Raw genomic sequence first — 19,868 nt, 5'->3', positions numbered from 1 at the left:
AGAACGAGGGAGGAGCTGAGTCGGACTGACTCAACTGAGAACCGTGCGTTCCATGATTCGATTCACCGCTACCGGAAACTCGACCGGACGAACAAACAAACAAACAAATCTGAATGACTCTTTTTGGCAAACTGACCGACGCAAACTGAATCAAGGAAAAGAATCATTGAATCCATCACTATTAGAAATGCACTGAGAGTTTACAGGAACTAGAAGCCATTTAACAGTCAATTCAACTCTTGAGGTCAAAACTTTTATTGTGAAATGAGATGTTGATTTATCTTAACAGCAGTGTCTGCACTAGTCTTTCTGCTCCGCTATATTAAAATGGACCTGTCAGATTTTCATAATGTGCCAGGTCGTTTGGCAGCACGACAAGATCCATAGTAAAACTGACAAAAGGAGGTTTACTAGCGATTCATCGGGTTTCGTTAATCACATAACTGTCGTAACAAGAAGTGCTTCAGTCAAGCGTGTCAATAGATTGTTTTGTGAATGCCCAATCTTGCAGAAGCTCAATCAGTTTGAAAGCTGCTGGTTGCCGTTTGCCTCTATTAAAATTCTCCTATTAGCAAAATGTGTCAGTCAAATACAAAATGGCGACAATGAATAGTGACACTGAATTATATAAAAGAGGAGGCACTGAATCAGTGCAGCAAGCGAGTTATAAAAGAGCAAGCAACCATGTTGCATTTCATGGCATAATTCAAACCTTTCATCATTGCTCATCGGCACTTGTTTGTTCAATTTTCTCATCAATCCAGTGATGGCACCAAGGAATACAAAAAAAAGTGATGATAAATATCAGAAATGATTGATGTTGTCTTTGGATGAGGCACTCGTCTTCACATCTTCAGATTTGGAAACCTAATGGGACACACACAGACACACAGACACACAGACACACACACACACACACACACACACACACACACACACACACACCTAGTTAAAACCGAGCCACTGTATCTCATATCTCTTACGTGAACATTTTGGTCACGTGAAGAGTGGTTTTAAAAAATAAAGTAAACATTTAATAAAGAACACAACATTTGTAGTTTACCTTATTCTTGAAAAAAAGATTCAGGACCCCCTTGGAGCGTCTGTCGGCGGTCCTGTCTGAGCCAGCGCATATGGACATGGACTTACTGTCCCGCCTGGACCGGCTCGAGTCCACCTCCTCGGCCGCCCCCACCACCTGTAGGGACAGACCTGTGGACGAGCAGCACCCAGGGTCACCCGCTTTGTTTTCCTCTCCAGTGTCCTTCAATAACAGCTCTGTGACGAGGGCCAATACAGCCCCTGGTGATGCTGAGTGGGGATCTGGTTTGGTTAATAATGTTTTTATTACATCTTATATATATATATATATATATATATGTATATATATATATATATATATATAAAACATCTACAGTCTGGATATTTGTTTATTAATTTGTGTTTAGAAGCCATGGGCGACGCGAGTTTATCATTATTCTTGGGAGATTTACTGTCTTGCTACAGGAATCGCGACAGCAACTTTCTTAAAGTAGACTCACTTTTTGTTGCTCTTTTGTCAGGCACGCACACTCGAATATACCCGTATACGCACGCACGCACACAAACAGGCTCGCACACGCCGGCACGCACACGCAGGCACACACACACTGGCATGTACAGACACACGCTTCAGGACCCAAACCTTAAGGCTTAGTGCCTCCTGGCCACCTCAATACAAACAAATATCAAACTAATGTTTGTTCACACATTCAAAGTTGATGTTGTTATGAGTCATCCATCAAAGTTTGTTAAAGAAATAAGGATTGCTGTGTTTGAAGATATCTACCGGAAAACATTTGCATCACTTTAATGAAAGTAATCATACCAAAATCAAAGTCAATCAGGGATTTGGGCAACCAATGACATCCATGGCTGCAGTTAAAAAAGTTTGCAGGTGGAGTTTTAATCAGACTTTCATCTCCAACCTAAAGTTAATCCCAACAGAACCAGGGGCCATACAGCTGCCAAACTATTCTCCACTGTGCCCATTCAGGTTTATTTACTATCATTGCACTGCAGGGTAATGGCGCTAAACAATCTAACCGTACTGGTGGGATGTTTTTTATTAAGCAGAGGAAAGAAAACTGAAAGCTGAGCTAGAAAAACAAAGATCACAGGCCATCGGTTGCAGCGAGGTAAAATACCTAAAGTCAATTAAGTTGATCTTCACCTTCTTTTGTTTAAAAATAGAAAGTTGAAGGAGGAAGAACTGTCCCATAACCTAATTTTAGCCTCCATTTTCTCCTGCAGTGAGTGATATTTTCCTACTATTATATATGCATGGATCTGAAAACTGGAAACACACAGAAATTTAAGTAAATTAGCGATTTGGGCAACCAGGTACTCAAAGTCAACTTCAGCAATATCCATGATAACTTCAACATTACTTTGGTAACAGTATGTATAACCACCACACTTTAAAGGAGGCAATGTGGAATCACAGTGTGAGAATTGCAATGGATGGATTCAATGCTGTGTGTGTGTGTATGTGTGTGTGAGTGTCACCTCCAATAGCAGGCAGGGATTTGGAGTTGGCGTTGGTCAGAACCATATCATTCACGTCGGTCAGGTTGGTGTCGCTGCGGAACTCCTGCTTCTTCGACAGCTAGAGGGCGACAGAGTTACACAAACACAGTGAAACCCTTTGACAATTCGATTCACCGTTTTTAATTAAGCACGTTGACTGCAAACCTGCTTTGACATCCTCCTCTTCACCTCCTCCTCACCACCTCCTTCCCCTCCCTGCCTCCCTCTCCTTCTCCTACTCCCTTCTCTCCTCTCCACCCCCACCCTCCCTCCCTTCCTCCTCACATGTTTGACATCCTCTCCCTCTCCTCTCCTCCCCTCTCCTCCTCCCTTCTCTCCTCTCCACCCCTACCCTCCCCTCCTACCTCCCCCCTCCTCACCCGTTTTCCGTCCAGGGTGGCGGTCCTCTCCCTCTCCTCGGAGATGTTGATCATGCTGCTCCTCTTCCTCTTCTTCTTGCTCTTCCTCAGCTTCACCTCCGCCTCCCCGGGAACCTCCTCCGTCAGGCTCAGACTGAGGCTGCCGCTGGAGCGTAGCCGGACCCCCGCGGCCTCAGGGGGGGGGAAGTCCCTGATGAAGGGGGGGGGGGGGGGGGGGGGGGGGGGTTGGCATGAGGTGATGTCGAGATGCAGTTTAGTGACGATCAATGAGGCACGCGGTGATCAATTAAGCGTGAACAATTAAGAGGCAATTGAGAGGCAGTGGACGATTAAGGGAAGATCAATTAGGCAAATGCGATTAGTATTTAGTGTTCGGGAGAGATCAGTCACGGCGATGCGCTGATCACAGGGATGTAAGGACGGTGCTCCCCTGTCTGGGAAACCAAGCTTTTATTTTATTTTAGTTACTGTGCAAAACCGTTTCTGTTGCTATACCAGCGTTTCTGTTACTGCTGCGTAACATGACCTTTTATCTGGTATACATCATGTATATATTGTTCTGTCCAACCCCCTGGCGAGGTTGTTTTGCTTCTCATTTCGTGTCTCATCGCTAGTAAGAGCGTGGCCGTCTCACATGTTATGTCACTCTGAATAGTTCTGACACCACGCTAACCAATAATACACTCAAAGTCTTAATGAGCTAGAATCATGCCCAGGCAATGTATCCAACCCAATCTCTCAGCCCATCTGTCTTCATCAGTCCCCTGTCTACCTCGGGTATCAATGATGGTAGCCATGGCGACGATGCACGACTTCTAAAAGCAACTGGCTCTCCTGCCTCTCCACCCCCCCCCCCCCGGACCGGTTCAAGAGCCACTTTGTCTGAAACTGTATAGTTTGTAACTGAGATCACTACTGTTGAAACTTCAGTGTAACTTTTTCACTGCAGCAATCTTTAATGTTTAAAATTGACTTCTTTCCCCCTCAAATCAATTCAGTCTGTGGAGGTAAGGGAGACATGAGAGGAATCACAGTTCAAGTGAAAGCGATGGCTGCACTGCACAGAGTATGCGGGGGGAGTTTTAATCACACTTTCATCTCCAACGTACAGTTAATCCCAACAGAACCAGAGGGCATACTGTTGCTGAACTATATTCCACTTTTCCCATTCAGGTTTATTTACTATCATTGCACTTCAGCGTAATGGCGCTTTGCAATTTAACTACTGCTGAGATGTTTTTTATTTAGCAGAAGAAATAAAACTCAAAGCTTAGCTGGAAAAACAAAGATCACAGGCCATTGGTCGCAAGTAAAATAAAAAGATTGTAATCTTTCTTTCGCAGAATAATAATAATATAGCGTTGAGGGCCTGTGACCTGTTCCATAACCTCATTTAGTGTCTGCCTTCTCCCTTTCTGAATGATTTTTGCCAACTATTTTCGATCGTTATGTCTTCATTATTGCAGCTGAACATGGTTGATGCATTGGGGTGTTATTTCTATCATTTATATTTTCATTAAATTTCTCATCTGACGCCCCACGTATTCCCCACTCTAATAACGTGCCATATTAAATGAATTATAAATTCGGGGTTCAGAGGACAATACCACCAGCTGATCAAAGCACCAAAATAATAGAACCACCAATGTCATTTGTCCAAATAACTTTTTTGTCCTTCATTGTTAAATGCTCTTCTGAAGAATTGGTGCCAGGAAGTGATCTCCACTAATGATATCGGTAAAGGCTGTTTCAGTGAAGCTAGGAGGGACGGTACGCTGGTTTGATCTCCCAGACCAGTGAGCTTCCCCTACCTGTCCGGTTGGGTCCTGGTGGGTGTTCCGCACTCGGACCCCTGCAGGGAGCTGATGGAGATGACCGACTGACGCATGGAGCGCAGCATGGAGCGAGGCCGGCTGGACTTCCTGTCCTCCATGTCAGGCTGAGAGAGAGAGAGAGAGAGAGAGAGAGAGAGAGAGAGAGAGAGAGAGAGAGAGAGAGAGAGAGAGAGAGAGAGAGAGAGAGAGAGAGAGAGAGAGAGAGATTAGAGAAAAAATTGAGATTGAGCATGAGCGATAAAGTGGGAGAGACACAGAAAGAGAGAGAGAGAGAGATTGAGATATCGAGCATCAGAGATAAAGAGGGAGAGAAACAGAAAGAGAGATAGACAGGGGAAGAGAGGGAGGATGTATGAGACACAGAGAGATATGAGAAAGCAATATGGGCTTTTAGCTCGGAGAAAGACTATGATATCTGGATGTCTGTTGATATTTCCAGAGCAAAGGGGCTTAATGGGGCGATAAGCATTCATCTTCGGGTTATAAGAGGTTCTTGGATTGACGGGAAGGGGTAATCTTGTGTTTTAGATCTAGACAGGAAATATTTGAAAAGCCTGTGCCTTTGATATTTGTTTGAGACTTTTATCTCACTTGGTAAAAAACTAAAAAGTATCTAAATATTTAATGGTGTTGGCAACCAACCCACAACAAAATATAAATTCCAAGAGAGAACTAAACCGGTGTTTAAGTATCTGATTGCAGATTGTCCATTTGGACAAAATAACAAAGACAGTGTTGTCTCTTTTTGGACTGAATCTGTTCAGGGTCCCTTAGATTGCTTCACTCTGAGTCCAACTAGTTCCCTGATGAATGAATAGGGTTTGTGATAAAACAATGTTTTGATCAAATATGTATTAGGCCTTTAACCAACGTTGTCATCCAGCCATCTCCCGACACCCCCTCTGGCGGACAGATAAAAGCCTCAGAGGCTGTCTTCAACAGACGGAGGGCATCGCTGTTATTGTTGGTTAATCCTTTTCCCGCTGAGCTTCTCAGGACCAGCCAACAGATGTTGTCTGCCGTCGCCCACGATTCATCATTTAGTTTTTATGACACGAAAATAAAGCTAACGAGAATTAGGATGTTTCTCCCCAAACTATCGCAGAGTCCTCAAACCTCTTGATCACACCGCTATGAATAATGAAACACAGGGTCATTATTTCCCCGGTGCAGCAGTGCTAACCGGCAGCCACATCTCTTTTTATCCTGGTCTGAATCCCTTCCAGGAATGTGATCACAGGCCGTGTGTTCTGAACCTCCCCTCCAGGTCGGCGCGGGTGAGAATCCAATTTAATAAGGAGAAATCAAATCAAATACAAAATAACTCCAAAAGTCCTTCGAAGACACTTCCACCGGAAGCTCTCTGATCTCACTGAGACACCGGCGGGAGAGCGTGTCCGCCGCTCCCCGGGCCAGTCGTCTGAGCCTCCGAGCCGGGGCTCTGGAAGAAGAGGGTTCATCCAGGAGCCCAGTTTGTGTGTCCTCCTCACCAGCTCTCGCACGCCGTACTGCGTCTCCACCTTCTTCCTCATCTGCTTGAAGCACTCCTCCATGCGCTCGTGGAAGGGCCGCAGGTCCTCCATCACCCTCTTGCCGTGCAGCGAGATGCCGGCGCCCAGCAGCGGGATCTGAAGAACATCACACACGAGTCTGACGGGTGCCGAGCCGCACATGTTGAGGCTCTGAGCGCTGCTGCCTGCAGGCACGCTGAGGTTCAGCCCGATGCTCTTTGCATTGAGTGGAAGTGCAATGCATTTAGCACGCAGTGAGCGTCTAGTTTATGTTTTAAAGAGCATATATATGCACAGTGCAGTAATGAAAACATTATATAAAGTCTATTATGATTATTATTATTGTTGATTAATGTAGCACTTTTGCAGTGAAGCACGATAATTAGAAAACTACTGCGAGGGTGCAGTGTGAGTATAAGCCTGTACATGTAGACCATGGTTGATGGGTGCATGTGTATATTGGGCATGTGTGTGTGTGAGTGTGTGCATGTGGGAAATGTGCATGTGTGAGTCTGTGCATGTGTGAACCGTGCATCTTTGTGTGAGTGTGTGCATGTACGTTGATTACGTTGATTGTGTGTGTGTGTGTGTGTGTGTGTGTGTGTGTGTGTGTGTGTGTGTGTGTGTGTGTGTGTGTGTGTTGAAGTATGTGCACATGTGTGTGTGGGCGTGCGTTCCCCACCTGCCAGGCGATGAGGTCCTTGAGACGCAGCAGCTTGTCGCGGTCCTCCGGGTGCTGCTGCGTGAACTCCTCAGTGAAGAAGGCCTGACCACCGGACACACACACACACACACACACACACACTGAGTTAGCTCCTCCCCCTGTCCTCCGCTGGCTCCAAGATGGTCGCCAGGCACACACACAAACACTCAGAGTTAGCCGTTCCCCCTGCTCTCCGCGGGCTTCAACATGGCCGCCAGACACACTCTCACACACACACACACACACACACACACACACACACACACACACACACACACACACACACAGGCTGTTTCCCAATGTCAAGGAAGCATGCTCAACGGCCGCCCTTTTAAGGACGCTACGTCATAGAACGCCGACAAGCACTGTTCCAATGTTGAGGACACTCGAAAGCCGGGCCATTTTTGCGTCCTTTGTTTTTGAGAATTCCGAGATCTTTCAAGGATGCATCGCTGCATCCTAGACGAGCCAAAACTACCCACAATCCTCTGCGTTCACTGGGCGGGTTCTTGAAAATGTTATATTAGTTTTCAGAAATATTTTGTGCCGTATTGCTTTTTATAGATTCATCATGTTAATGCAAATAATCAAGCCTAAAGACCTGTGCCACTTTTCAAACGTTTTTGCAACTTAATGATACGTTGCTATATTTTGCATGGACGTAGCTGGTGTTAAACACCACTGTCACCAATGTAAATTTACTCGCTCACAAGATTACATTATTTATGTATACCTATTTATGTTTGTGTTGAATCGTTTTTTTTTAGGGTCAGCCCAGCAAACGGAGGCTTTTGTGCGCCTTAGGGTGGCGCACAAACATTTGTTTACCGGTGGAAGGGATAGTGCCACTATCCAATGTTGTACAACCGATAATTTGCAATGTTTGTAATTTTTAATGAACGTATTTAATTGTATTTTATATGATATACTTATGTGTTCAAAGCACTGGTAGATTGTAGGCATATATGAATGAATGAATCAGATCAGTTAAATAATATATCCAAATAAATACACGTTTATCATCTCTTTCTTTGTCTTTTTCCCCCTGCATAATAGTAATCAACCGTACTGTAAATGTGATGCATGAATTAAGTTCTCAGACAATTTCACTTAGTTTTATAAAAATTGAATGGATTTTCCTTTTAATAAAGACAATTCGATCAACCACAACAAAGCTTTTGTGACTTCCCCAAAGAGTCTCCATGCGAAGGAGACATGACCGCATTCATAACAGACAAAAGTCAAATAAATATCGATCAGCTTGATTGCTGCCATGTTTTATTCATAAGCGCACATGTGTTTACAAGCGGACACGCAGTATTAAAAAGCGGAAGCGGAAGCGCTTCCACACTACCAAGTCGTTCCCAAAGTCCGACGTTACAAACGCTAGGAAGTACTCGATCTAGCACTCTAGTCTCATCTCCATAGGACGCGACTAGCAAGGACGTGTCCTAGCAAGGCTGCAGCCTTCACTTTGGGAAACAGCCACAGACACGCCGAGATAGCTCCTCCGCCAGTCCTCCGCTGGCTCCAAGATGGCCGCCAGGCACACACACACACACACACACACACATACACCCTCGAGGTTAGCCCCTCCCCTGTCTCTGAGATGGCTGCCAGGCACACACACACACACACACACACACACACACATACAGAGTTAGCTACTCCCCCTCCCCTCCCCTAGCTCAAAGATGGCCGACCTTGCGCCTAGCGCCTTGCAGTGCTCATCTTACAAAGACGAAGCGCTCTCTGAGATTCCAGCCTCCAGCGGGTTCCTCGCCGGTGAACCCACTGACCAAGGTCTGCAGGCCCAGCCTGGGGGGGGGGCGGGGCAGAAAGAAGGGGACGTAGCGCCGCAGCTCTAATGGGATTAGAGTCACCTCCAGCCGGGCCGGTGACAGGAACGCATCGCCTCTGAGGCGCTAAACGGCGTGATTTATTTCAGACGCTCAGGTCACAAATTATTCATCGAGCGGTCGCAAACCCGCGCACGTGCAGCGCACACAAAGTGAGAGTGTCGACCTGCATGAGGGGGGGGGGGGGGGGGGGAGGGGGGTAGTGGCGTGTGTTCGATGCGAGCAGAGGTAGGTTTCTGCTGCAGTGCTGGGCTGCCCTCAGCTCAAATAAATGTACAATAAATAAATAATAATACCCGCTGTGCCCTGCTAGCCCCCCCCCCCCCCCCCCTAACCCCCGGAGTAATGGCTTTACAAATTGAGTCAAGTCGTGCCATTAGTTGTCTGCGTGACATCGCTCGCTATGCACAGATCCGTCTCCCTCATAAAGCGGCACCAGGGCGCATGGCTCAGAGGCACTGAGTCGCAGATGGCGTACGTGGCAAATGTGCCGAATGGCTTTTTAATGTTTTGTTTCGTTGGGGGGGGGGCGAGGCCCCCCGGGGGCCCCGTCGTAGTCTCACCTTCTCGTACTTGGCGAAGCCGCCCATGACGGCGGGGTCCACGATGCCGTTGAGCAGCATGGACAGGGGGTTGATGGCCAGGCTGAGGTCCGTCTGGTACTGGTTGATCAGGGCCAGGATCTTCTCGTTGGTGGACTCCATGGTCTCGATGGCGTTCTCCAACGGGGAGAGGGTGGTCTGGGGAGGGCAGGGGGGAGAGGGAGAGGGTGAGGCACACGGCCAGGGGATGTGATGGAGTCAGGGGAGGAGGTGAGGCACACGGCCAGGGGATGTGATGGAGTCAGGGGAGGAGGTGAGGCACACGGCCAGGGGATGTGATGGAGTCAGGGGAGGAGGTGAGGCACACAGCCAGGGGATGTGATGGAGTCAGGGGAGGAGGTGAGGCAGCCAGGGGATGTGATGGAGTCAGGGGAGGAGGTGAGGCACACAGCCAGGGGATGTGATGGAGTCAGGGGAGGAGGTGAGGCAGCCAGGGGATGTGATGGAGTCAGGGGAGGAGGTGAGGCACACGGCCAGGGGATGTGATGGAGTCAGGGGAGGAGGTGAGGCAGCCAGGGGATGTGATGGAGTCAGGGGAGGAGGTGAGGCAGCCAGGGGATGTGATGGAGTCAGGGGAGGAGGTGAGGCAGCCAGGGGATGTGATGGAGTCAGGGGAGGAGGTGAGGCAGCCAGGGGATGTGATGGAGAGGAAAGAAAGGGTTCAATAATGAACAAATACAGATATTTTTTAAAGATAAAAAAAAAATACCAAAAAATGGATGTAAGGAAGGAAGGACAGAATGACGGCAAGTAAGAAAGAACAACAAATGAAAGAAAGAAAGAAAGAAAGAAAGAAAGAAAAGAAAGAAAGAAAGAAAGAAAGAAAGAAAGAAACAAACAAACAAACAAACAAACAAACAAACAAACAAACAAAGAAAGAAAGGGGATTTGAAAGATAGAAATAGAGAAGTAAGTAAATAACAGATATTTTTTATTATAAAGTAGTCAAGCGATTAAAATAATTAATCGCGATTAATCACATTAATGTCATAGTTAACTCACGATTAATCACGAGCAATCGCGATTAATCACAAATGGTTTTTCTATGCTAAATATCCCTTGATTTCTTTGTCCCATTAATTGTTCTCATTTTAATGCTCTTATCAACATGGAGAAGTGCATCGGCTTGCCTTGTGCAAATGTTTTTTTATTGTTAACAACATTGGCATATACTGATCAAAACAGGACGATACAAAAAAAATGCCTATAGTGCAATTAAATGATGAACATACAAACATACTGCCTTGAACATAGCAGTCAGGCTACTGCTTCTTTGTTTTGAGCCAAAGAAATTAAAAGAATTGCGTTAATCGCGCGATAAAAAAGATTAACGCCGTTAAAATTGGTTTGCGTTAACGCCGTTAATAACGCGTTTAACTGACAGCACTATTATAAAGACAACAAAAATTCCAACAGAAAGTCAGCAAGACCGAGGTCAGAGGTCATGAGTCCAGGAGGAGTGAGAGTGAGTGGGAGCAAGACTTCCATCACAGCCAGGACTCTGAGCGGGTTATTTCCCACAGGGGCCCTCAGGGCGGCTATTCCTTGTCCACACTTGCTCAAAGGTCACGGGGGTCGGAGGTCAGGTAGATCACCACAGCACTGACCTGTTTCATCTCGGTGGCCTCGAACCAGCACAGGATCCCAGGGAGCTTGTAGACGGTGGTGAAGGTGGTGCGTTCTATCCACATGGACTACGGGCAGAGGACATCATCATCAACACTGCTACGGTGCATGAAGACCCGTCACAGGAGGAACTCACATCACACGTGTGATCTGCTTTCTAGGAATTCTAGTTTGATCCCCAAACCCGCTGAAGCATACATTTCTCAGTTCCCAGTTCTCTTAGCACTCTGGCTCTCTCTCTTGCTAACAAGCCTCCTGGCTGTGTGACACATGGCTCCGTTTTAATCTGTCCTGTCTAATAGAGACGGGAAACTCAGCGGGCCTGAACATGACTAACATGAACCCGTCTCCAGCGATGCCGAAAGGCCGGTCTTCTGCAGTGAACGCTCAAATGCTTGGTGATATCTTTGGGGGGAAAACTGTGTTAAAGGTGAACGAACATCGACTCACAGTGTTTGACTGGGCCTCCAGTTAGTGTTATATTAGTCTGGCTGAACGGAAGTGGACAGCGTCTATTGCCTAGCGTCGGATTTGGCCGCGACTCCTCCCCTTCCGGTTGCTGGCGTTCCCGTATTGTACTCCCCCTCAAACTCGGAAACTAGGCAGTATGGCGAGTTTTGAAGAGGACTTTGACGGCACTGTAAAGTTGGCATGTTTGGCTCTTTCCGTCGAAAATTGCAAAGAACTGCAAAAGATTTGCTTACAGCATTTGCTGAGGAAGAAAGATGTTCTATTTTGCATGGACACCGCTGCTCCTTCCCGGGCTTAGCCCCGCCCTAGACGATTGTGATTGGGTTAAAGAAATAAAAACAGGCCCGCCCAGTTTCCCCACGGATAGACGGCTCGAGGTAGCGTGGCTCCAGACCATTCTACTTGCTGTAGTTTGGTCTGGCTTTGCGAGACTAGTGTTATATCATTATTATCGTATTTTTCCTCCTTGCTTAATCGTAACAGCGAGACGTAACTTTGACTTCTAATTACATATGTACGTGTGATGTTTCGTTACTCCGTTTCAAAATACATTTGACCATTATATAGACGTCAGAAAAAGAATGACTTTGGAATGTCCCACTCCAAGAGTGAAACAGAAGTGTGTGATACCTAGTCACACACGCATCCAACACACATAACAATCCATCCTATTGAATCAACAACGAATACAATGGGTCCTAACAGCAGTAAGTCTCTGACCCCATGGTGGTCTCAGTCCCATAGAGTCTCAGATGAACCAGGTGAAGACTCACGCACCACAAACTCGTTGTTGGGGTCCACGGGCCCCTTCTTTACGGGCCTGGAGTAGTGGAAGCGCTGCACGTAGTTGCACTTGTAGAAGCTGTGGGACGCAGACGGAGACCAACAGAGCAATGAGTTTGATGGAGCGGATCAGATCAATGGGATTAAGGGGTTCAGAGAGAGAGAACCTTTAAAGTAGTCGTCGATAAAGAAAGCACAGTAAATCAACTGATGTAATCATAGTTGTTTTACACTATTTGAGGGGATGCTTTTCATCCAAAGCGACCTACAGTAAGAACTACTACATGACTCGATAGTAAATGTATATTTAAGATGGTATTTGACTACTTTGTCATTTCGTAGAAGCATATATTCAAAGTGACTTGGAGTGAAATAATTTGTAGCGACATGAAAGTTATTGAGATGGTCCAGAGGTAGATCATATTGGGGACATTGGGAATCAAACCCGGAACCCTTCGGCGGGGACCAAGCAAGCTATCCTGTAAGAATCGGAATCCCCTGATAACCTTCTCATTAGGAAGAACCACCAGGACAGAGAGGTGAGCAGCAGATCCAGTTCTGCTCACCTCTCCCCAGACTACTCAATAAATACATGAAGCTGTGATGTGTGTTGCTGACGTCAGAACCCAGAGGCCCATAGGCCCAGAGGCCCAGAGTGGCGGTACTGACTTGATGATCTGATCAGGGACGGGCTTGTTCTTCAGGCGGGGGGGCATCTCCAGGACGGGCTGCACCGTGAAGCACTGCAGGTCTGGAGACGTGTGTCAGGAACACCAACATGGACCCGAGCCTGACAACATCCGCTTTAATCCCCGGTTCTGAGCGGCATAAAGCTGCCAAGTGAAAGCCATTCCCTCGTGTGTGTGTGTGTGTTTGTGTGCGTGTCTGTGGTGTTATTCTCAGTTTCTGTTCCCTGTTGCCCTGATTTGTTTTGCGTGGGTATGTGTGAAATTTGGAAATGTAATTATTGACTGCTAGTGGAAAATGTGTTAAAACATTGCTATTATTTCCGGTCAGGCCTTTATAGAAAGTAAACCCTGAAATGGGGGCTTCGACTCGGTCACACCAAGAACATCATCTGAGTGTCCATCAGACATCGGACCACAGAGGTGCATTTACCTGGACCTAGTGTCCAAATGCTGAGTTAACCTGAATGCACCTCAGTGGTCAGATGTGTGATGGATCTCAGATTGTTAAATAAAAAATATATTTTCTGGTCAAATGCCATTGAAATCAATGTGAAGGGGACTTTTTGATTGAGCTTAATGTATGCATTTGTAACAACCGCACCGAACACGCAGTGTCATACGCGAATAGCGTTGGTCACACCGGTTACAGTATCATATTCTCCAGTAAACCGACGTTGAGAAGATGAATATCCGACTTACCTCACTTTGGTGCTGAACCAAGGCTATATTCATGCTGGATAATTGACATGCTTGTTAACAACGAGTTTTAACAAAGGTTTCGGCGATACGATCCTTCCTACTAGAGTTTGATGACATTATGTCAACACCAACCGTGAACCAGAGAACATAGCACAAGTTTGAGAACTCATTCATTAAAATTTCCCGGTTTCCCGAAATAATTTACTTTGGGAAGAGGGATTGGAATCTGTGGAGTAACCTCGGGATTTCACTTCATTTCCTTCAGCGTGTGTGTCTGCGTGTGTGCATGCCAGTGCGCAAGTGTGTGTGTGTGTGCGTCGTTTGTGGATGTGCGTGCGTGCGTGCACGTATGCATAAGGATACACTGCAGGGGAGAGTCCCAGATGTCGTCCCCGGGCATGGTGGTGGTGTTGAGGCGCAGGGCGCTGGGGAACTGGCTCATCAGCTCGTTCTGAAGTCCTCCCTGCGTTCGTACTCCTTGCCCCTGTGGATGAACACCTTGTTCTGCATCCAGCGGGAGGAGGGGGGGGGGGGGGGGAACGTACCGAGACTGTTAGCTGCTGTGTTTATGTTTGTTTCCTTCAGTTTCTCCTAGCTTCAGTTGTTCTGCGATTACACTCTTTATAAGGGGTAAGGCAGGGCACGCAGATTCTTATAAAAACAATCATGGTGCACACAATGTGATCGAATGCAGAGCAGAGAACACTAAACTACACGGTCAATCCAAACGATAGCGCTGGCTCGAACAAGCGGGGATCAATCCCAATTAAATGCTCCTCTCGGTTCTCCACACACCAACCCACCCCCTGCCCCGGCCTCCTGCAATCCATATGGCACATTGGTCAGAAGCATTGCAGCCATTTGGGATAATCAACCACCATCAATACCCACAGCCGTGTGGCCAACACCGGCTGCTGTGAACCGCGGACGCCATACGCTGGGACCAAGTGGTTATTGATGCTGTGAGTGACGTTCCAGTTTGCTGTAATGAGTCTCGAGGCTGAGAATGGTTCAGCGACCGGCAGCAACAACAACATTAATATGCAGGCCCCGGTCGACTGCTCCAGATGATTGCGGGGGCCATATTTGGAACAGATTGTAGGAATGAGTAGCGCGGCTGGGAGTGTTTGTGTGTTGTGATCACAGCGCTTCCTTGTAATTTGTTTATGAATTATGCATTTTATCTAGTTCGGCATGTTCAGCATGAGAAATTAATTCTGTGTAATATGGAAAACAGATCTGTGACGCATTTTACAGTAAAACGTCTAAACAATTTATGGTAAGTTTTATACATTGTATGCATATGCTATTCAACTCAGAAAACCACCCAGTATGAATCCTACATATCCTACTGTAAACTGTGGACGGTTTGAAATGTACTACAGTACATATCGAACTGTAAGTTTACTAGATATAGTACTGTAACAGTATGATATGTACTAGATATTGTACTGCTATCAGGTGACAGAATGATATGTACTAGATATTGTACTGGTAACGGGTGACAGTATGATATGTACTAGATATTGTACTGGTAGCAGCTGACAGTATGATATGTACTAGATATTGTACTGGTAGCAGCTGACAGTATGATATGTACGAGATATTGTACTGGTAAGAGGTGACAGTATGATATGTACTAGCTATAGTACTGGTCGCAGCTGACAATAGTAACTACATGTGGTGCAGTAAGGGGAGAGAGAGTTGTACGCACCCTGAGGAACAGGGGGAACCCCTGGCCGTAGTAGCCCACCGCAAAGTAGTCGGGCTTGGGCCTCAGGATCTTCATGATGTTCTCGTAGAACTTTGCCTGCTTCTCCTGGGACACACAGGCGCACACACACACACACACACACACACACAGAGGCAGACGTACACACACACACACACACACACAGAGGCAGATGTACACACACACACACACACACACACACACACACACACACACACACACACACACACACACACACACACACACACACACACACACACACACAAACACACCCAAGCTCGCACACACCCAGACAGAAAGACAGACCAACCAAAAGACACAGAATGGTATACAAGACAAATATAGACAGAAACGCAGAAACACACACACACACACACACACACACACACACACACACACACACACACACACACACACACACACACACACACACACACACACACACACACACACACACACAAACACACACACACACACACAGGCAGACAGACAGTAAGAGATGTTTCTGGGCTGGGGTTCTTTCGATGTATCCACTGTGCATCGGGAGCATTTTTTAACATCCTCTGCCAAAGACAATGCCGCCCTCAGCGGAAACAGACGGAGGTCCTCTGGGGGCGTGTGACGGGGCGAGGCGAGGGAGGGGGGAGAGAGGGGTGAGGGAGGGGCGAGAGAGAGGGGAGAGAGAGGTTGGGGGGGGGAGAGAGGGAGCCGGCAGCTTTCAAGGGCGATGTGGCTGTCACTTATATAACCAGCTCATTTCAGCAGCGTCGCTGGGGCAACGCACTCCCAGAAGTAAGGTTGAACCAGTGGGTAGGAGAGTGGGGTAATCCCCCCCATCGCTGGGAGAGGTGTGCAACTCCCTCTTCCAGGGAGGGGGGACAATGAGAGCTAGAGGAGGGAGGAGAGAGAAGGAGAAAGAGAGGGCATAGAGAGAGAGAGAGAGAGAGAGAGAGAGAGAGAGAGAGAGAGAGAGAGAGAGAGAGAGAGAGAGAGAGACACACACACAGAGAGACAGAGAGAGAGACAGGGAAAGAGAGAGAGGGATAGAGAGAGAGAGAGAGAGAGAGAGAGAGAGAGAGAGAGAGAGAGAGAGAGAGAGAGAGAGAGAGAGAGAGAGAGAGAGAGAGAGAGAGAGAGAGAGAGAGAGCGAGAGGGAGAGGGAGAGAGAAAGAGAGAGAGAACAGAGCGCGAGAGACGCAGGGAGAGAGATAGCGAAAGAGAGAGGGAGACACAGATAGAGACACAGAGACAGAAAGAGAGCAAGAGATAGGGAGAGAGGCAGATGATGGGAATGGAATATGGAGGTCGAGAATGACTCTTGATGTGATGTCAAGTAATAAGGATAAGAGGGGGGAAGGAAAGGAAACTCATCCTGAGTTTGAGGGCCGCCGATGTGATAGAATAAGCATATGTTCAGGGGGCTGGAGACATTCTGGAAGCGAAAACTTGTTTCACAATTCTTCAGATACATTTAAAATGTCATCATGTTTATTTCACAAGCCAAACATCCTCAGGGGGATATTTATCTTGAAGTATCTCTAGGTTTAATGTGGCACACTATTCATGGTAGATAGAGTGAACAAAAGTCAACCCGACGTTTCAACAGTTCATTGTAAGTTCTGTGATCGTATTTCAGAGGATTCGTCTGGAATCTTACCAGTCTCTTGCTCAGTAACTCGTAGTCAAATATCTCGTTCTCGTACTGCTCCGAGAGCTCTTTACACAGGGTTATCGCCTCCTCCCACATCTACACACACACACACACACACACACACACACACACACACACACACACACACACACACACACACACACACACACACACACACACACACACACACACACACACAGAAGAGCGCACATTTGCAAGAACACACGCATGAGTACACACACAGACAGACACATGGATATAAATGTGCCTCATTATGCATACATCTGCTAATAAGCTTTCATGCAGAAAGAGTATTTTAACTCAATAAGTGGTTTCTTCTCCATCTCCAGATAGTTTCCAAAAGTATCTGTTTATGTTTTCCACAGAGACTATAAAGCTCTCATGAAGAATACCAAACAGACAGGTTAGCACTCTCTCCTTCAACAGAAATAACTTTAGGCAGTATTTTTCTTTGTCTTTTATAAGGTTGCTTTTAATATTGCCGCACCAATTCAATCATTATAATCGGGTGCCAGGAACGCTTTTATTGTGGTTTTTGGCAGGGCCGGTCGGAGGTACGTTTCTGCATACGCGTGTCCATAAAGAGCTCTTTGAAATTCCCATATTTATCCCTTAATACATTAACAACTAACAGCAGCCCCTGGACGGCGCTGGAAGCCCCAGCATGCATTTAGTTGAATGGACAAAGTATTTTGTCCATTCAACTAAGGCCTTGAAGAAAAAACATGGGAGGAACCCATTGGGTGTGTGTTGATGAACTCTGACCTTTCCCTTGTCGAAGTAGTCGATGATGATGTCGTACAGGGTCTCCTTCATTTGGCGCTGGGTCTGGGAGCCGTGGAACTCAAGCTGGGGACTAGACAGGTCGTCCGACCACTGGGGCAGAGAGAGGTAGAGAGAGGTAGAGAGAGGTAGAGAGGTAGACAGAGGTAGAGAAAGAGAGAGAAACACACACACTACACACACACACACACACACACACACACACACACACACACACACACACACACACACACACACAGATAGGGGGTAGAGAGATGATAAAAAACAAAAATGGCAGTGAGTCATAAAGATGAGTTGTGTGGGGAGAGAAAGTTAATGTGTACAGAAGATCAAAATACTAAACCAAACGATCGCATCATCCTGCTAGCCTGCAGGATGCACCAAAATAATTGTAGCGTATTCAAACCCTATTGATTAGAGCTGGTTCGGCGGGAGATAAAATATGTTACACAACCATACAGACTTCACGTTTCTCCTCAGTCAATACGGTGCGATGATTTAACCACAGCAGGCCCTCGTACAGCATAAGTCATTCCCAATACTTCATGCAGTGCTGCAAGTGTTGTGATAACATAAACAGCGTGCGTTCCGTTCATGAGTGTGAGCCTGGTTGTAGAAGGCAGCCCCGACAGGACTCTAGTGAACCAACCGAGTCCACTGCAGCCACACCGGCGATGGAAGGACACACACCCTTGAACTCCCTTGCATCGTTGTAAATGGATACCAGGAAGACTTACTTGCTGCTGTCAGCTCTCACACACACACACGCACGCACGCACGCACGCACGCACGCACGCACGCACGCACGCACGCACGCACACGCGCCCGAGTGTGTATACGTGCACACCTCATCGATAATGAGGTGTGCAGGTATACACACTCGGGCGCGCACACACACACTGGCAGACGCCACGTCATAAACTAAGCCTCAGAACGTCTTCAGCTTGTCACCATTGACCCTGAGTGTGGGTGTGTGCGTGAATTTTTGTGTGTGTGGTGTGTGTGTGTGTGTGTGTGTGTGTGTGTGTGTGTGTGTGTGTGTGTGTGTGTGTGTGTGTGTGTGTTCTCTACCTTGAGCAAGCGGGAGTGAAGCAGCAAGGTGTAGGCTGCCTCCGTGTAGTGGTCACAGTCCAGGTGAAGGTCCCTCAGTTTGTAAAGGTACCTGAGGGTGAGCACACGTTCAGAGACACAGAAGCCATCGACGCGTCACTCCCACCATGTCCACTAGGTGCCACTGTTGAACAGCCTGTGTAGGCCGTGCGCCGCTCTGGTCGCAGGCGGCACACACCGATGTCATGGTGCCCTTTGATATTCACACCGCCGTCAATAAAATGAGAAGCGCTGGCTTTTACGCACGTAAACACACGGGTGCACTGGAGCGCGCACCCACACACACACACACACACACACACACACACACACACACAAAAACACACACACACACACACACACACACACACACACACACACACACACACACACACAGTGCCGGCCTGCTTGTAAACCCTGGTAGTACAGGGATAACACGTCACTGTGACGGTGAATGCGTGACGAGGACTCTCCAGAAGGCTGGTTTTATATGTGCCAGGGAGTGGAGAACCAGCCTGGCTGAGCCGATTTGGAAAAGTGTATTATTTAGATAATCACCCGGAATTTTAGCACGAAATCGATGAATGTCACGATATGCTCACGTATTCACGTACCGCTCTAAACAGTTCAACTGAGGGTCATGATATTGAAGTAAAGGAACATTTAAACTGTTGTATCGGAATAAAATTAGTTCCCTCTGATGTGCAAATCCTGATCGTTATTAATTTAATAAAAACACAACTCTTTGACAAAAATATTCAGCCAAAACAATAAAATTAGGCCACGAACCCGCGACAGAAAGGTTCTTGTTTTTGTGGCTGCTGGTGGTAATGTTCAGATCAGCGTGGCGGAGGTTTTACCATGCG

General features: G+C 47.0%; 1 protein-coding gene across 1 annotated transcript in view; it reads right to left on the bottom strand.

Moving 5' to 3' along the window:
* Positions 1-239: 239 nt before the first annotated feature.
* Positions 240-19,868, bottom strand: part of LOC132466520 (dedicator of cytokinesis protein 2-like) — an 84,733-nt gene continuing 65,104 nt past the window's right edge. The window contains 17 exon segments of the mRNA XM_060063772.1: positions 240-867; positions 1,064-1,212; positions 2,548-2,647; positions 2,949-3,138; positions 4,760-4,887; positions 6,274-6,411; positions 6,977-7,060; positions 9,420-9,596; positions 11,066-11,152; positions 12,333-12,417; positions 13,008-13,089; positions 14,090-14,179; positions 14,182-14,230; positions 15,441-15,545; positions 17,116-17,205; positions 17,896-18,006; positions 18,985-19,090. Coding sequence (XP_059919755.1) covers positions 805-867; positions 1,064-1,212; positions 2,548-2,647; positions 2,949-3,138; positions 4,760-4,887; positions 6,274-6,411; positions 6,977-7,060; positions 9,420-9,596; positions 11,066-11,152; positions 12,333-12,417; positions 13,008-13,089; positions 14,090-14,179; positions 14,182-14,230; positions 15,441-15,545; positions 17,116-17,205; positions 17,896-18,006; positions 18,985-19,090 — 1,834 coding nt within the window. The 3' untranslated portion in view covers positions 240-804.

This window comes from Gadus macrocephalus, chromosome 10 (genome assembly GCF_031168955.1).
Source record: "Gadus macrocephalus chromosome 10, ASM3116895v1".
Lineage (NCBI taxonomy): Eukaryota > Metazoa > Chordata > Actinopteri > Gadiformes > Gadidae > Gadus > Gadus macrocephalus.
The sequence above is the reverse complement of the archived record's forward strand: the minus strand, read 5'-3'. Positions and strand labels throughout refer to the sequence as shown.